This window comes from Rattus norvegicus, chromosome 14 (assembly GCF_021556685.1).
Source record: "Rattus norvegicus strain SHRSP/BbbUtx chromosome 14, alternate assembly SHRSP_T2T, whole genome shotgun sequence".
Taxonomy (NCBI): Eukaryota; Metazoa; Chordata; class Mammalia; order Rodentia; family Muridae; genus Rattus; species Rattus norvegicus.
Window position 1 is genome coordinate 106,661,393 of NC_141547.1, and position 19,643 is coordinate 106,681,035.

A 19,643-nucleotide genomic window follows, 5' to 3' on the forward strand; every position below is an offset into this window, starting at 1 on the left:
ATAAATATTTTTGGAATAAGTAGTGTATCTGGATTTTTAATTTCTCATCTGCATATGGAACAGTGCAGAGATTCATACAAGAGAAATATGAGTAGATTCAGTCTTCTTTGGAGTACCCACACTCACAAGCCTTTGACCAGCTGGCGCTTTTCTCTACTGTCATTTCTGTATAGTTGACTTCGTTGTTTATCTCAGGACACACTCTGATCAGCCTTTAATGTGTTGTGATAAATCTTCAGTATCGCTGACATTACTGAGAATGCATGGCTGCCTCATTAGTTAACGAATGACTATAATGAGACTGCTATAGATTTCACCCCTCCCTTCTGTTACTATTACTCTCCCACTTTCACTGAAGGCTTTATTCCAAACAAGTTCAAGCTCTAGCTGTGAAAGAACAATATTAAAGGGCCAATGAAAGAGGATAATGTGCCTCTTCAGCCAAAGACTCTTGGAGAGGACGATCAAAACCTGGTGGTATAGCGTGAATAGGCTTTGTTCATACCAAACCTCAGTCAGAGGCTTCTCTTGTCAGTGTGACAAGGATGCTGGGCGGCAGCAGGGTGTTTAGTAGGGACGAATTTGTCATGAGATAAGATTGTCCAGATAGTCTGGCATCATCCTTGGCTTTTTGCATTTCTACTTTCGCCATGCAATGGGGAAAAATGTAGAACACAGCCTTCATCACAAGTTAAGCACACACCAGACTCACATTCTTGAACTTGCAAATTTATGAGCCAAAATGCACCTCTTTACTTTACAAAGTACCCATTCCCAGAAATTTTGTTACTGTACCCAAAACAGACAGTAACATCTACTAATGCAGAATATAAAAAAGTACAAAGAAAGCCAGGGGCCACGGCTTGACCCCTAGCTTGCCAATGGCTTACTCTCCTGGTTATACTTTGCCATTGGATGAGGCAGGCACAGCAGAGTTTGATATAATCCAGTCTGTGAAAGAACAGAAAGTGATGTACTAACTCTATCCTCCAGCTTACTATCACACTAAGCAACTTGAAGAAGCAAGAAAGGCAAGAATCTTGACAGAGTGCACACTTCACAGTAGCCAGCCCATATGTGTGCATGCTCTCTGAGACCTGCCCAAGCCAAAGAAACAGAAACAGCAAACTCTAGAAGTATACAAGCACACACCACCTCCCTAGAGTATCTTGAGTTCCTTGGTCACCTATAATGTACAGACTCATTGCTGTGGGTCTTCTGAGAGGAAAGGTTCCATTCACCATATGGGGTGAACTGCTAGATCCCTTACAAAGTTGAGGACAAACCCAAAGGAAATGGATTTAGGCCACGCCATACATGGTGAATTGTCCACATTTGCAAATAATTCTTTTTAGAAACTGTCCTTATTCTCCATGCTGAGACTAAGCCTAGCTTCATAATTCCTAGATGTCAGGTGGAGCAATAGAGTGGAAAAGGAGCTCCCAGATCGAGCTACTTTCAATCTTCGGCTATGAATCTTCATCCTTCTTGCCCCAGTGAGAGGAAATAAAAGAAGTCATAGTAACTGCATGAGCTGTGACTCCTGGCTTCCTTACATCAACTCTGCCTGTTTATTGATGTGAAACTATATTTTATAACTGGGATGAAAACAAATATCCCAAACAGATACTATACTAGAAAATACACAGTGATAGCATTGTTGAATCAGAACACTTTACTCCAAAACGAACAAATTTAAGGTACATATCAGTAAAGTGTCACCACATAGACTTTTTATTAAATGTATGTGCATTTATTTTTGAATGTCAAATTGCTCTTTTTTTGAGGAAATGGGAGCATTCAATTTTATTGTTCATACTCAATGATGCAAAAAGTTGTCGGATAAAATCCCTAAATTTTAGCTGTGAGGACAAAATTCTGAGTCTACCAATGTAAAACTTCCTGCTCCCAGCTTTTCACATGGCAGGCAGATGATTCTGCCCACATTGCATGCCCACAATGTTTCCCATTGTATGAAAGGTCCCATGGCAAGAAACTAGCAGAGTAAACTCTGTATCTAAACTGCAACAGGGCACATGTGGCACCCCCTCCCCATAAGTTAGTGCATAACATTCTTTAAACTCTGATCAACATTCCATCATTTTAAAGAGTTTGAGAGCAAAGTCTTGCCATTTTGTTTATGAAAGTAAATGGAACGTATAGAAAGAGGGAGATTAGGGGGATGTTTCCACTTCTTTAAAGCTACATAAATAAATCTTATATATGCCAATTTAAAGGTGAGCATCTACTTATTATTTTACCTCAGGGATGAAATTCCAGAAACATGCAGACAAATAAAAGTAACTAGATTCTATTGTCAATAACACAATAATGCTATCCAGACTCTTTTCTAAATCGGTATCATCAACTGTATATGTGACTGTATGTAGTCTCAGTAAATGTTTTCAAAGATGTGCTTGTATATTAGACCAATAATTCTTATGGTATGCTTACTCTTTTTGTAGTCACACATAAATATACGAAGATATTAAACATGAAATCTACATTGTAAATGGTATTAGGATAGAAAAGGCTGAGGAACTGTTTTCAGTATAAGTGCTGAGGAGACACTACAGAAATTAACAAGTTCAAGTCTGTGCCCTACAAATTTTGAGAAGCTTGATGTTCATAATGACTTTTCATGAAAGTCACTATGCTAAGGAGGCTCTCCCCGTGTGTAAAATATGCATTACTGGTTCAACTACTTTTCCCATAGCTTCAGAGGAACAGCAATTCTGGGTTCTATATAACACTAAATGTGCCCACCCTGTCACTCAGTGTAAGCCTGTGAGCAGTGTGCATGAACCAACAGACAGATTCTTTCAGGTTCTTTATAAAAGTTCTCCCTCACAAACTGGTGGTGTCTCTAGACTGTCTTTGTCTTCTTTTTTCAATCTCCCCCTTGTCGTAGGTTGACTCTTACCTTCTTTTCCCACTAAATCTCAACCAACCCATTACCTACCAGTATGACAAACAGCTCTCCTTTCAGGGTTTAATTATTCAGTTTTGGTAGAAGGAGGAATTCGCACTTGCTGTCTAGGGAGACATGAGAGAGCTGTTGAATTAGTGAATACAGTTAATTTGAATTCTCAAGTGCAATCTGGTGGAGTAACTGCTATGATGAAAAAAAAATCAAGATATCTGACCTTTGAAAAGCTATTAGAAGTGAATGTGAGTATATTTTTTTATTTACTTCTGCCTATAGTATCCTAATCAGAAGAACTGGCTTAATTAGTTTTGTTTGCAGTAAGCTCGGTTATTAAAAGCCCAGCTTTGTGAGAGCAGTTGGTGTTGCCATCTGGCTGATCTGCTCACTTATGGTCTTGTTCTCTTCTGCTGCTTACTGTCCAGAAGTCAACACCTCTCCAGACACATAACATGTTGGCAGTTAGTAGAAGTGCCTGTGTAAGACTGGATGAATGTCAGTCCATCTTGCCAAAAAAGTATCTAAAAAAAGAATGCAACCTTGGGTTAGGCAGGGAGAACAAATACACTGCCCTTTTCATAAAACTGTTCTGTACCCTAAAGCAACTGAATTTCTCTATCCCTCTTAACTAGCTGGAAACCAGCTTTGAGCAATGCATTAAGCACTAGTAGTCAGTTTTAGTTTTCTTCTCCAAAAGACTGGAGGCTTGAATACTTTGATATCCATAGTACAGAGCACTGTGTAATTAAGATTTATGAACATGTTTTTCTAAACTGAACACAGTTACCCTGTTCTAATTTCTATTCTTAAGTAGAGAAATAAGTATCTAATCAAAATTTAATTAATAATAAAACAAATAATTACATGTGGGTTTGTGCATGTAAAACATACCAGATAGGCCAGATACTTTCTGATCTGGGCAAATTACCCCTTGGGTAGCTGGTAACTCCCACCCACCCACCACCCTAATTGCCAAAGGCTACTATATTGATGATGAACTTAGTAAGAACCCTCTTAACATAGAACACAAAAACCCAGAACTCCTAAACTCAAATTATCCCCATGTCTCAGCCTCCTAAATATCATACAGCACCATGCCCAGCAAGGAAACTTCCCAAGACATGAAAAGGATGATTTTGTCATTAAGTAATATTAGAGTGCTTTTGAATGAACCTAAACAATAACATTCTCTATACACATGGTATGGTCTGTGACTCTTAGACTATAAGTTACTATCCTGAACATGTAAGCAACTAAAATACAGCGGTATCTGAGTATGTGGATTACTGGCTTACTCCTCATGGTCTGCTCAGCCTGCTTTCTAATATAATCCAGGATCGCTGGCCCAGGGATGGCACTATTTATAGTGGACTGAGCCCTTTCCTAGCAATCAGTAATCAAGAAACATAGCTCCACAGACTTGATTATAGGCCATCTGATTAAGACCTTTTCTCAATTGAGGTTCCTCTTCCCAGACAACACTAGCTTGTGTCAAGTTGACCAAACCAAAAAAAAAAAAAAAGTCAAACATACATTGTGGTGGTCTGACTAAGAATGGCCCCCATACACTCATCTGTTTGAATGCTTCGGTCCCAGTTAGTAGAAATGTTTAAGAAGCATTGGGAGGTGTGGCCCTGTTGAAGGAGGTATGGCCTTGTTTGAGAAGTTCTTCAGTGGCAGAGAGCTTTGAGACTCCAGAAGCCCATACTAGGACCAGTCTATCTCTGTTTCTCTCTGTGTATCTCTGTCTGTCTGTCTTTCTTTCTGTGTCTCTGTCTCTCCCCCTCTCTGTGTGTGTCTCCTCTAAAATAGCATGATACCTACATTTTGAATGTTTAGATATTTATCTTTATGTACACAAGTACAGGTTTCATCCATCAGCAATAAATGATAGATGATAGATAGATAGATAGATAGATAGATAGATGATAGATATATAGATAGATAGATAGATAGATAGATAGATAGATAGATAGATAGATAATAGGTAGGTAAACATCTCCTTGCCATAGACACAGACAGTTACAGAAAATCACAACTGATCAATGCAATTAGAGCAAGTGACTCTGTGGTGCCAGCCCAGACTTGATACAACTATATCACAGCTCCTGCACCTAAGGCTCAAGGCAGAAAGATTGAAGGAAAGAAAGGGAAGGAAGCAAATGATGTGTTTTAAAATTTAAAAGTACAACACAATTTTTAAACAAATTAACTAAAGTAGTCTAGCCCCAACCGTACCATCAGGCAAAATTGTGCTGTAAATATTCTTCAGATTTAAAGGCTTCCATTTTCTTTTCTGTAAGAGAAAATGAAGTAGAAGAGGTACATGAGGGAAAAGTCACTCAATTATTTAAGTCCAGATCATTTAAGTGAATGTACAATAAGGTATTTAATTCTATGTCTAGCCAAGGATAAAGAGAGATGGAGGGCTGGAAAGATGGCTTAATTGACAAAATGCCTATCATGCAAAAATGAAGGCCTCATTTTGGATACTGAGCATACACATCAAAGCAAGCCTTGATGACATATTTGTAACTCCAGGACTCATGAAAGAGATGCAGTATAAAAAAGCTCATCGAGAACAATAAATCCCAAGGACAGATACTATAGCCAATTAGTGAGCTCTTTGGTTCAATGGAAAACAAATTGGAAAGTTATCTAGGACAACACCTAAAGTGCCTTTGTCTTCCACAGCCATCTACACATGTATAGCACACATGTGCATATACATAGATAAAAACAGTATTACACATATGCATCCCCCACACATGCACACATAAATACAAACACGAAGAGAAGAGAAGGGAGAGAGAGAGAGAGAGAGAGAGAGAGAGAGAGAGAGAGAGAAATTACATGGTGAATAAAGGGGTAAGAGGGAAAGGAAAGTGGTAGTAAGAAACCCAGAGGATGATGAGAACAATATAAGTATAGTCTTTGCATAACTATAAAATCCATCATTTTCTGCACCACAGAAAAGCCTAAAGGAGACATAAAGAACTAAAGTGCTAAAGGTTTTGCTCCTGAAGTTTTATTTATCCAGACCTTGAATATGTGCCCAGTTTCAACTGAGGACCAGGACTCATCCTTTCTTCCCTGCTAGTCTAAGCAATAGTGACTCCTGAATACACAGGACAGAGTAGTAATATAAACACTGTAAGTAACAGTCATGGTACACACACAGTCCAATTATCATTCTTTATCTTAGAGAAGAAAGGCAGCCTTGCCTATCTGCTGCCTCTCTGCTTAATAAAGAGCAGCACTTCTTCCTCCTGGAAACACTCGAATGGCACTCTGAAGAGAATGTGCTTTCTGTCAGGCACAGCAGTAACTTGAATCTCACAGATTACAGACACCATAAATTTGTGCCAAAATTTTATGTGTCTGCGCTACAGCGTTTTATGGTGTACTCTCAAATTTCTTGGTTCTGTTAAAATCAGCTTATTTCAGAACATGAAATTATCCTTAATATGCCTAAGAATCGAGTTCAAAATTAATTTCACATATATAGACAACACACATCTGACAAAGACCAGCCTCAGTTTGGAGAGGAATTCTTAGGAAGGGGTGTCAGGAAACAGAGAAAGAATAATTTGACTTCAAATTATAGGTTCAAGATGACAGCCTGCATTCTACTTGATACAGCTCTCCAGATAAATCTCTGCTTGAGACAGTTCTCTGGTAGAGATAGTTTTAAAACAGCTCTCTTTCTAGAATGAAATCTAAAAACTCTTTGGAAAGCTCATGGGTTTTCCCATCGAATTAAAAAAAAAAAAAGCTGCTAGAAAAAAAAATGACGAATTTTCCGGTCAAGTCAGAAATCCTGTTAGAAAAATTCTAAAAGTAATCTTGGGTTTTCTGATCAAAACCAGAAAGGAGAGAGAGAGAGAGAGAGAGAGAGAGAGAGAGAGAGAGAGAGAGAGAGGGAGGGAGGGAGGGGGAGGGGAGGGGAGGGGAGGGGAGGAGAGGAGAGGAGAGGAGAGGAGAAATGAGATAATAAGCAAGCTGGGTGGGATCTCTCTCTCTCTGAGATCACCTTCCCTACTATCCCTGGAGCTAACCTCACTCTGTCCCAGACTGACCTTGAACTCAGAAATCTGCCTGCCTTTCTAGCTTTCTGACTGCTGGCTCATAGTACAGCTATGTCTGTCTTTTTGGGTTCATGAAGTCCCTCATATAATTCATATTGCATCCTTATAATTTGCATAGCTGAGAAATTATATATTTTTGAACTCATGTTTGCAGAATTCTTTCCCACAGCTTTAATGGGTGTCCTGAAGCACACACACACACACACACAAACACCTCATACCCAGCAACTGTAAAGACAAGTGGAGGCCTACATTCTGCTGGTTCTGTTCTAGTGGCAGGAAACCATGTCAAACCATTCTGTGCATATGGCCAAGCAGGACTCAGCATTCATCATATACATTATATGCCAAAGGTATGCTTATGCCAAAGTACCAAAAAAACCCATAACTATCCGAGTTCTTATATTACAGAAAGGGTCAATTATCTGAAGTATAGTCTAGGCCTGGGAAATAAATAGTATAGATATTAAAAAGGCAAAATAAGTGCTTGGGAAATAGGTAAACTGGTAAGCATAATGTCCTGAGTTCAGATCATATACAGCTGTAATCCTTGACTGGAGGGTCAGGCAAATGCAGGCAAATCCCAGGACTTGCCAGCCAGACATGTTAAGTATTCAGTAAGATCCAGGTCCAGGAAGAGCATGTCTCAAAACATATGATGGTTAAGATAGAAGACACCAAGGAAAGATTAATATAGTAAAGATGGCCATTTTGCCAAAAGTAATCTACAGATTCATTGAAATCCCCATCAAAATTCCTACTCAATTCTTTATAGAGATAGAAAGAGCAATTTGCAAATTCATTTGGAGTAACAAAAAACCCGGGATAGCGAAACTATACTCAACAATAAAAGAACTTCTGGGGTAATCGCCATCCCTGAATTCAAGCAGTATTACAGAACAATAGTCATAAAAACTGTATGGTATTGGTACAGAGACAGATAGATCAGTGAAACAGAATTGAAGACCCAGAAATGAACCCACATACCTATGGACACTTGATCTCTTACAAAGGAGTTAAAACCATCTAATGGAAGAAAGATAGCATTTTCAACAAATGGTGCTGGTTCAACTGGAGGTCAGCATGTAGAATAATGCAAATCGATCCATTCTTATCACCCTGTACAAAACTTAAGTCCAAGTGGATCAAGGACCTACATATCAAACCAGATATACTCAAACTAATAGAAGAAAAAGTGGGGAAGAGTCTCAAACACATGGTCACTGAGGAAATTTTCCTGAACTAAACACCAATGGCTTATGTTCTAAGATCAAGAATGGATAAATGGGACCTCATAAAACTGCAAAGCTTCTGAAGGCAAAAGACACTGTCATTAGGACAAAATGGAACAAACAGATTGGGAAAAGATCTTTACTAATCCTACATCAGATAGAGGGCTAATATCCAAAATATACAAAGAACTCAAGAAGTTAGACTCCAGATAGCCAAATAACCCTATTAAAAAATGAGGTACAGAGCTAAACAAAACAGTCTCAGCTGAGGATTATAAAAGTATGAACAAGGTTACCAAATCACGATAAGATATTAAGAAAAAGCACTATATGTTCCATTAACTATTTAACATAACACAACATAAAAGAGATGAAATTCAGTTCTAACATTTCAAAATTAAAAATCTCCCAAGGGAATTTCAATTTCTACTGTTTGAATACATGGATCAGTAATGTCCTGGCTTTTAATTTTAAAGCAAAACAACAGATTGGTAAGAGTGATCATTTCTGCTATGGTACACCATTGCATAACTTGCTCTGGAGAAATCCTGCAAAGTTCCTCCTACACAGATTATCTTATTCCCACAGATGAAGCTACTTTTGTCATGTTTTTCCTTAGTCACACTAACATTTGTATACAATTAGGAGTAGTGTAAAACTCTGGGTAACAACTAACAATGTGGGAGGTCTGAAATGCACCATTGTCTTGTGGCAAATACTCAGCACTGTAGGCATTGTACTACTGTGAACAACTAAGAAAGCCATATTCCATTTCCCAACTGGGTGCAGAACATGTAAATACTAAAGCAGTCCTCCAATGCTCACATGACAGCATTTCCCTGAATCTAGTCAAACAATTCTACCACACAAAAACATGGATTATTTTATTGCAAAGCCGTTGAACATTCAGATGGCCTGACATAGAGTTGAGAGGAGTGAAGACTCATCATCAGTCTTGTGTTCTATTTTCAGTCCTTCCACCCATGGAGTTAGTCAAAGGAAAGAAGAAATAAACTTTTTTCCTCCTAGGATATTTTAGTGTTGGAAGCATTCACACCAAGCCACAAGTGCTTATACATGGAGTAGTTTTCCCCTGGCCTGGTCATTCATACCACTAGTGAGAAATTTCTGAAAGTGTACAGGATAAATGCTCAGTTAGCATCATATGCATATTTGTGTAAAGGTCTCAATCACTGATATTTTCAAAAATAGAATAAATTTAGTCTGCAGCCAAGTTAGAAAGTACTTCATAGAATACAGACTAGTTTCATGAACCAGGGCTTCCTGTAATCATAGCACTGGGGAGCTGAACTAGGAAGCAGGCTAACCTAGGCCATGCAGAAAACCCTATCTTAATTTTGCATTCTGCCAACTTGGAGGAAGTGATAGCATCTAGATGCAGTTTTCTCCTGTGGACAAAGAGTTATTGGGAGACATGACCTCTCTTTCTGTATCTAGAGATAGTCTCTAAACTGTTAACACAAAAGGAACAAGAAACTTTCCAGAGCTAGGCTTATAACTCTGGCATTCCTACCAATGTGGTCAAAAGCATTTGTAAAGAGACCTTGCCTTATGCTAAGTGGAGAATTTCTTCCCATGTGTCCTGGAGCTAGGGTGATAAGAAAGAGAAACACAGCTATTGTCCATCGAAATGTGCTCAAAAACAAGTCAGGTAGAGACCCTCTGCTCAAACAGAGGCCAAACTAGCAACAAGAAGTCCAGGTAGGCCACCTACCTTTGAACTTCTCTGACTCTTTTGGTGCACCCCTCCCCATTATCATCAATCCTCCCTCCCTACTCATTGCCATGTCCTAGCTCCTAACTCAGGCAGAAAATCCCAACTCAACAAGAAGCCACTCTGGCTGCAGAATATCACGTAGGTTGCCTGCTCACAGATCCCCCCAATCTCAGTGCCCCCTACCCTATTCTCAATCATTCCAATCCTCCTTGCTGCCCTGTCTCAGACCTCAACTCTGGCAGAAGGCATAGAGACTGTATGAAATCCAGCTCCTAATTCTGATGCAAACACCCTTGCTCAACTACAGGCCACAAATAGCAGAAGACCAGAGAGGAAACAAAAAATGAAGAAACAAAACATGTCCAACAAAGAGAAACTCAGAAATCAGCACTATAATCATCCCAGACCCAGATGCTTAGACACTAGCATAGGGATATGGTCAACAACCACCAAGGCAATAAATCGCCACCAGAGCCCAGCTATTTTACCACAGCAGACCCTATATAGTTCAACACAGCTGAAGCACAGGGAAAAGACCTTAAAACCAACTTTATGAACGTGATAGAGGTACTTAAAGAGGAAATTTATTCATTAATAAATCTGTTACAGAAAATACAAATAAATCAGGGGAAATTAATAAAACTCTTAAAGAAAGAAAATAGTTAGAGGAAATGAATGAAACTTGTTAAGACATGAAAATAGAAATAGAAGCAATAAAGAAAATACAAATTGAGGGGAATCTAGAACTAAAAAGTTCCAGATGAGTGAATAGGAACTACAGAGGCAAGCTTCATAAACATAGTACAGATGGAAAAGAGAACCAGAGTCATTGAAATTGCAAAGAAGAAATGAATACATCTGTCAAAGAAAATGTTAAAATCTAAAACTTCCTGAGACAAAATTCCAACAAATCAGGGGCACTATGGAAAGATCAAACCTAAGAATAATAGGAACCGAGGTAAAAGAAAAATACCAGCTCAAAAGCCCAGAAACTATTTTCAGGAAAACCATAAAAGAAAATTTTCCTAACCTAAAAAGGGACATGCCTATCAAGGTACAATAAATATACTGAACACTAAATATATTGGACCAGAAAAGAAAATCCCCTCATCACATAAAAATCAAAACACTAAACACACTGAACAAAAAAAGAATATTAAGAACTGCAAAGAAAACAGAACAAGTAACAAAATAGTTAGAATCACATGTGATTTCTCAATGGAGACTCTAAAAGCCAGAAGAGCTTAGACAGAGTGCTACAGACTTAACCAAGGTACCAGCAGAGGTGACTATACTCAGCAAAACTTTCAATTACAATAGAAAAATAAAACATTTCACGATAAGGTTAAATTTAAACAATATCTATCTACAAATCTGGTCTTACAGAATGTGCTAGAAGGAAAAATCCAAACCAAGGTGGTTAACTACACACATGAAAACACCAGAAATAAATAATCTCACACTACCAAGACAAAAGGAAGGTAAGCATACACACATCAACAAAACCAACTACAAAATAATAGGAATTAATAATCATTAGCCACTGATCTCTTTCACTATCAACAGACTCAACTCCCCAATAAAAAGACACAGATCAACACAGTGAATATGAAAACAGGACTCGTCCACCTGATGCATTCAAGGAGCACACCTCAGGGTAAGGGATTGGAACAAGATAGTCCTATCAAATTGACCTGAAAAGCAAGCTGGTATAGCTATTTTAATATCTAAAAATATAAGCTTCAAGCCAAAATTTATTAAAAAGATGACAGAGGACACCATATAGTCAAAAGAAAAAAATCCATCAACATGATGTACCAAGTCTTAATATCTATGTCCCAAACAAAAGGACACTCACTTTTGTAAAAGAAACATTACCAAAACTTACGTTACATACTAATGCTCATGCACTGATATTTGGATCACCTCATCTAGACAAAAACTAAATTGAGGAATGCTGGAACTAACTGGCATTTTAAAACAAAAGGAACCTAACAGAATTTTTCAGAATATTTACAGATCATTTCACCCAGACACAAAAGAATATATCTTCTCAGTATCTCCGAAATTAACCACAAACTTGAACACAAATCTCAATAGATATAAGAAAATAGAAATAACTCCCTGCATCCTACCAGGCCACCATGAAGAAAATCTGGTGAACAACAGAAAGCCTACAAATGCTCCTGGAAGATGACTCTCTACTGAACTAAAAATGAGCCAAGACAGACATAAAGGAAGAAAATAAACACTTTCCAGAAGTCAATGAAATGAACACACAGCATATCAAACTCATGGGATACAATGAAAGTATTGCTAAAAAGAAAGTTCATAGCACTCAGTGCCTATGTAAAATAATTGCAGAGATTTCATACTAGCAACTTAACAGCATACCCCAAAGCTCTGGAACAAAAAGAAGCATGCCCACCCAAGATGGCAAGAATAAGGACTGAAATCAATAAAATAGAAATAAAGAGAATGATATAAAAAGTCAATGGAAGGGTTGGGGATTGGGCTCAGTGGTAGAGCGCTTGCCTAGCAAGCGCAAGGCCCTGGGTTCAGTCCCCAGCTCCGGAAAAAAAAAAAAAGTCAATGAAGCAAAGAGTTTGTTCTTTGAGAAAGTAAACAAGATAGACAAACCTTTATCCAAGCTAACTAAAATATGGAGAAAAATATCAATATTAACAAATTAGATACAAACAAGGGAACAACAACAGTCACCAACAAAATCAGAATTGTAAGGACATACTTTAAAAACCTGTATTCAACCAAATTGGAAAAGCTAAGAGAAATAGATAACTTTCTTGATAGGTACCACTTGCCAAAGTTGAAGCAAGACAGATAAACGGTGTAAATAGACTTATGAGCCCTGGTAAAGTAGAAGCAGTCATTAAAAGTCTCCAAGCAACAGTAAAAAAAAAAAACAAAAAACCTAAAGCCAGATAGTTTTATTGAAGAATTCTGTCAGGCATTCAAAGAAAAGCTAGCACCAATACTTCTTAAATTATTCAACAAATAGAAACAGAAGAAACACTTCCGAATTCACTTTATGAGGCCACCATTACCCTGATACTCAAACCACATTAAAGAATCAACAAAGAGAATTAAAATCCATTTTTTCTTTATGAACAAAGATACAAAACTAATAAAATACTTGTAGACAAAATCCAAGAATACATCAAAAGAATCATTCACAATGATCAAATAGGTTTTATTGCAGAGATATGGGGATGGTACAAAGCTTAGTTATCAGTAAATATAATCTACGAAATAAATGAACTGAAGGAAAAACCCACATATCATCTCATTACATGCCAAAAATGCCTTTGACAAATCCAATATCCCTTCATGATAAAAGTACTGGGGAGATTAGGGTTACATGAGACATATTAAACGTAATAGACGATTAACAGCAAGCCTATAGTCAAAATCAAATTAAATGGAGAGAAAGTCAAAGCAGTTCCACTAAAATCAGAAACAAAAAAGGTTTCTCCATAGCTATTCAATGTAATACTTAAAATTTTGCCTAGAACAATAAGGAGATCTAGAGGATAAAAATTGTATCCAAAGTATCATATTGAAAGATGATATGATAATATGCATAAATGACCCTAAAAATTCCACAAGGGAACATCTATAGCTGAAAAACACTTTGTGAAAAGTTACTGGATACAAGATTAAATTTCAAAATTAAAATTAAATCAGTAGTCCTCTATTTAAATGGCAAATTGACTGATAATGAAATCAGAAAAACAGCACCTTTACAATAGCCTCAAATATATGAAATATCTGTGATAATAACTCTTACCAAGCAAGTGAAAGATATGTATGACAAAAACATCAAGGATTTGAAGAAAGAAATTGGAGAAGGTATCATAAAATGAAAAGGTCTCCCTTGATCATGGATTGGTAGAATTAACATAGTAAAAATGGCCATCCTGCCAAAAGCAATCTACAAATTCAATGCAATCATAAAAATTCCTTCATAATTCTTTGTGTACCTTGACAGGATAATACTCAAATGCACATGGAAAAACAAAAAACCTAGAACAATAAATACAATTCTGAACAATAATAGATCTTTAAGATGTATCATCATCCTTGATTTCATGCTCTAGTAATAAAAGTTACATGTTATTGGCATCATAATAGACATGTTGATTGATATAATCCAATTAAAGAGCCAGACATAAACCACACACCTATGGACATCTACTTTTGATAAAGAAGCCAGAAATACACACAGGGAAAAGAAAGTATCCTTAAGAAATGGTGCTGGTCTTAACTGGATGTCAGCCTGTAGAAGAATCAAAATAGATCCATGTCTATCACCCTGTGCAAAATTCAAGTCTAAGGGGATCGAAGACTTCAACATAAAACAGATAGACTGAAATTGACAGAAAAGAAAGTGGGAAATAGCTTTGAATGCATTCGCACAGGAGACAACTTCCTGAATATAATCCTTATAGTAAAGGCACCAAGATAAACTATTAACAAATGGAACCTCATGAAACTGAGAAGCTTTTGTAAGACAAAGAACACCATCAAAAGGACAAAATGGCAGCCTACAGAATGGGAAAAGATTTCCATCCACTCCACTTCTAGTAGATGGCTAATATTCAAAATATATAAAGAAACTAAACATCAACAAGGACCAAAATCTAATTCTTAAAATGGGGGAAAGATCTAAACAGAGAGTTCTCAATAGAGGAACCTCAAATATCTAAGAAACACTTTTTTAAAAATGTTCGGCAAACATCTTTAGCTATCAGAGAAATGCAAATCTGAAACTACTCAGACTCCAACTTACATCTGTCCTAATGACTAATGTGGAGCAAACAGAACAATTCTCCATTGCCAGTGAGAGTGCAAACTTCTACAGTCACCATGGAAATCAATATAGTGGCTCCTCAGCAGATTGAGAATTGATCTATCTCAAGATTCAGCTATACCGCTCTTAAACATGTACCTAAGAGATGTTCTATCCTACCGCAAAGAACCATGTTCAGCTGTGTTTATAGCAGCTTTATTCATAATAGCCACAAACTAAAAATAACCTAGATGTCCCTCAACCAAAGAATGAATAAAGAAAATGTGGTACATTTACACAATGGAGTATTTTTTTCAGTTAAAAGCAATGACGTTTGAAGTCAAATGAATAGAATTAGAATAAAATCATCCTGAATGAGGTAACTGAGACCCATAAAGACAGCCATGGTAGATGCTCCCTTATAACTGGATATTAGCTATAAAATAAAGGATAGCCAGGCTACAATCCACAGACTTATGGTAATTAATAAGGGGGGGGGGCTGTACATGGGAGGACACATGGATCTTGCTGGAAAGAGGAAACAAAATAGATTTTGTGGGTGAATTGGGGGCAAGTGGGGATGGGAATAGGAGGGAACAGGTTGGGGAGAAGGAATGAGAGAAGAAAAGGAAGAAACAACTACAACTAGAGAACATCTTAAGGGTAATGGTGAAACCTAGTATAGTGGAAACTCCTAAGATTTCATAAGGGCAACCCTACGAGGACTCTTTCTAACGAAGGCTATGGAACCTGATACTGTCATATTTTGTAACCAGGCAAGGCTTCTAGTATGGAACTGGAACTCCAACCCAGCCACAAACCCTTTGAACAACAATGGTGCTGAAATGATGGTGGCACAGAACTCGTCAAAGTGGCCAACCAATGGCTGGTCTAATTTGAGGCCTACGTCAGGAGAGGGAATCCATGCTGAACACTGAGTGGGTGACCAGAAATTAGAAGCTGGATAGTCCACAGTCCTACGATAGAACCAAACATAACTGTTAAAACAACAATAAATCCTCATGTTCTGCTATAAAAATAGCCCAGCCCTAGCCCAATCATCATTAGAGAAGCTGCCTCCAGCAGTTGATAGGAACGGATACAGAAACCCAGAGCCAAACATGAAGCTGAGAGAGAGCCCAGGTTGGAGTTCTCCATTGAATTTTCCCCTCTCAGAGCTTGGGAAACCCTACAAAAGAAGGAGAGGAGGAATTGTGGGAACCAGAGGTCTGAGGACCCTGAAAGAGCATGGAAAATGGTATCAAGTAGGCAGGATAGGGCTCACAGATACTGAAGAAGCAATTGTAGGACTTGTATGAATCAGTGATAGGTCATGTGTGTGTGTGTGTGTGTGTGTGTGTGTGTGTGTGTTATAGTTGTTGGTTTGATGTTTAAGGATACTCCTGACAGAGGGAGAGCAGGTGTCTTTGACTCTACAGTTTTCACCTGTTCTTGGATCTCTTTTCCTTCTAAAGGGCTGCCTTACCCAGCCTTGATGTGATTGTGCCTGGTCTTATTGTATCTTGTTGTGTGGTGTTTTTGTGTCCCTGGGGGTATAATCAGCAAGAGATGGAAAAGATGGGGAATTGGGAGGAGTAGAGAGAAGGGAAGCCGCAGTCAGGATGAGAGAATATTAAATAAAAATCAACAAAAGGAAAAAGGAAAAAAATGTGATTAAAGGACACAAAGAGATCATTTTGTGTCCCTCTTGCTTTCAAAAGAAAAAAGAATACCATATGATAACCAAAGATTTGTGCCTCTGGAATTAAAAACTTTTAACTGCTTGTTTACTAAAACTGTTTGACTCACTGATAATGCTCAGTGGGTAAACTGACTCTGAGATCAACAACTGGGAAGAGCTGTAGCTAAAAGAGCCTGAGTCATCCAAGATATTCATGACCTGAGCTAGAATTCCATTAAAAGGAAAAGACCCTCCAGTTGGTATCTGCAAGCAAGACTTGAGAAAGGAGATACTTGAACTTTCTAAGAAACTTCAACTCGAAGTTTCATTTCGACAGAATCAGGCAAATAAAAACCCATCCTTTCAATGTTTGAGGTATATAGCTAGGAATAGCTACTCTTGATTTCTGTAATTACAAATCTGGAGTACAACAAGCAATTTTAATAAACGGTAATATTCTTTAAAGTTGAAATGCATTAAATGTTGAATCTACTTCATTTTTTAAAAATGGAACTCTCAGCTCTCTATAAGCTAGAAAGAAAAAAAAACACATAAAAATGTATGTCCATGCATGAAGATTCCGGTTTGTCTGGAAGATACGTGCTTATGTATGCTAATTTTGTTGTTTTTCAAACAGCTATGAGGAACGATTATAAGAGCTAAGAAGCTTAAAGAGTGAAAATGTATCTAAAAATCTCCCTTTGCTTTCTAGATGGAGATGATTACATCAAGTACGACAATCAAAAGAAACTAGTAGATAAAGGTCAAGGACTATAAGCAGGAGAGGATTTAAAGATGCCAGACACAGTGAGCTAAGATAACCATGTGTGGGGATAGATTTCCTTAGTGTGCGCGGGTGTGGGTGTGGGGATATACAGCCTCTAGGAAGTGCCCTGCCAGAGCTGAGTTTACCAGTTTCAGGCTGTCATATCCCAAACCAACTTCCCATTTGCTTTCATGTGCTTCTTGTTCATGCAAAAATATGCAAGAGCTTAATCCACAGCACTCATATTTCATACCACTCCCAAACAGAGTGGCTCTGGAAATGACTCAACCAATCTGCAATTCAGGATTAACTTCCTGGCTGGTTCTTATCTGTTCATACACCAATGACCACAACAAATTTTGTGTGGATTTAAAAGTAGGGAAAAGTATGTCTTACCATCCATATCAAAAATTAATTTGCAATGGCAGAATGAATACAAGTTACCCAATGCCCAAGTTTACAGGTTGATGATCCGTAAATATCTCATTATAACTCTTCAGTTTCCAATTAATTACAGAAATAAAAATGCAGTGCATAAGTACTGGAACTGCATGGTGAGACTATCAACTCTTAGCAGAAGATCCATTACTGAGGAATGAAAACAGTGACAAGGACTGAAGTAGCTATGAAATTTTTCAACCGTATAACCCTTATGCTAGATTTGAATTATTATACTGCTAAATTTTAAAATTCATTTGTTTGGCCAACTAAGTTTACCCGAATACAGGTCATGTATAACATCATCTTTATCTGACGATCCACCTTTAAAAGCTCTTGTCAAAATCAACATCTTTTCATAAAAAGGAAGTCAACAAATTACAGAAAAAATGAGCTTCAGTCCAGTCAAAGCCAGCTTGATAAACCCATGGCTTACTCTATCCTGAGCCTCAGAAGGTAAGTTCTTTAAGACGCCATCTCTAAGACGCCCAAGGACTGACAGCCCTTGCCAAGGCAGAAATCAAATGCATCCTGATAGGATAGGAAGAATTGAAACTGCCTGTGTTTGCTGATAACATGATTTTTATAGAGAAATGTCTAATGTATCTTAAAAACAAAACAAAAAACTTGTTACACCTATTCGTCAAATTAGGTGAAGGTATAAGATGTAAACCTAGAGTCCCCAAATAAGTCTCTATTAGAGACTAGCTGCTATTCAACGAGCAAATTAAAGGGGGGGTCCCATTTATACTAGGAAAAGCAACAAATAGTAAAAAGATCTGTATAAACTTAATGAAGGGTCTGACGAGATGTTTTAGTGGGTACGACTACTTGCAATGCAGGCATAAGGACCTTAGTTCTAATGCCCAGGAACCATGTAAAAAGCCAGGTATACCCCAGAATGTGCCTGAAAGCAGGGCACTGGGGGGTTAGGGTGTGGGGTGCAGAGACAGATGGGCACCAGCCTAGCTCCAAGTTCAATAAGAGAACCTGTCTCTGGGGAATAAGAGGAGGGATACAACATGACTCCTGATGTCCTTCCTCTAAACTTTATATATGAACACACATACGCATTCACTGCCAATATCAAACACACACACACACACACACACACACACACACACAGAAGTATAGGACCTGTATGCTGAAAACTATAAAAAATGATGAAATCAATGCAAAAAGAGATAAACTAAAGAATATTCTATAATCCATGATTAATTGATGTAATCGTTACCAAAATCCCAATGTCATTTTTCAAACAGATTACTTTTAAAATTCTTAAATTAAAATGAATGTAAATGACCTTTAACATCCAAAACAATGTTAAGCAATAGAACAGAGCTGGAGATATCAAACTCAATTTAAAATATATCAAAAACTAATTTTAATGAAAACAAGGTAGTGCAATAAAAAACTTTTAAAGACATACGACCACTGGGACAAGATAGAAAAGTCCAAGAGTAGAACAACATATTTGATCAACTGATTTTTCTTTAGAGTCCAGGACCAAACTCAAGGCTTTACACATGCTACACAAACATTCAACTGAGCTAAAACTTCCAGACAGACAGAAGGGCAGAGGGGGTAAGGCACAGCAGGATGACTATAGGTATTAACAAGATATTACACATCTCGAAATAAAAGAGCAAACTTCAAACATCTCTCCACAAACACGATTTCTAAGCTGTATGATGAATATACTAATTAGATCGATTTGACCATGCCATGTTCTATATACAGAACCATTACACCCATTTTACCTAATATAATTATGCAATGATAATTTACAAATAAAAATAACTGTAATGTTTTAAACACAATAAGATAAAACAATAAACTGCTGTTTATTTAAAGAACCATTTTATAAGTGAATTGCTTTTCCCTCTGTCTTTTTAAAGAAAAGTTTCCTTAAAATAGTACACAGAGTTATTCCTCAAGCTCATTAAAGAGTAATCACAAATGGA

At 37.5% G+C, this 19,643-nt stretch overlaps 1 protein-coding gene across 10 annotated transcripts in view; it reads right to left on the reverse strand.

Annotated features, from left to right (window-relative positions):
- Ccdc85a (coiled-coil domain containing 85A) overlaps positions 1 to 19,643 on the reverse strand; it is a 238,938-nt gene that overhangs the window by 210,147 nt on the left and 9,148 nt on the right. The window contains exons 3-4 of one of the 10 annotated variants that reach the window (XM_087582688.1): positions 5,165 to 5,222; positions 719 to 3,447 (exon numbers count right to left, since the gene is read on the reverse strand). In XM_087582688.1, the coding sequence (XP_087438814.1) occupies positions 5,167 to 5,222 (56 nt within the window). In that variant the 3' untranslated portion in view covers positions 719 to 3,447; positions 5,165 to 5,166. 10 annotated transcript variants of the gene reach the window in all.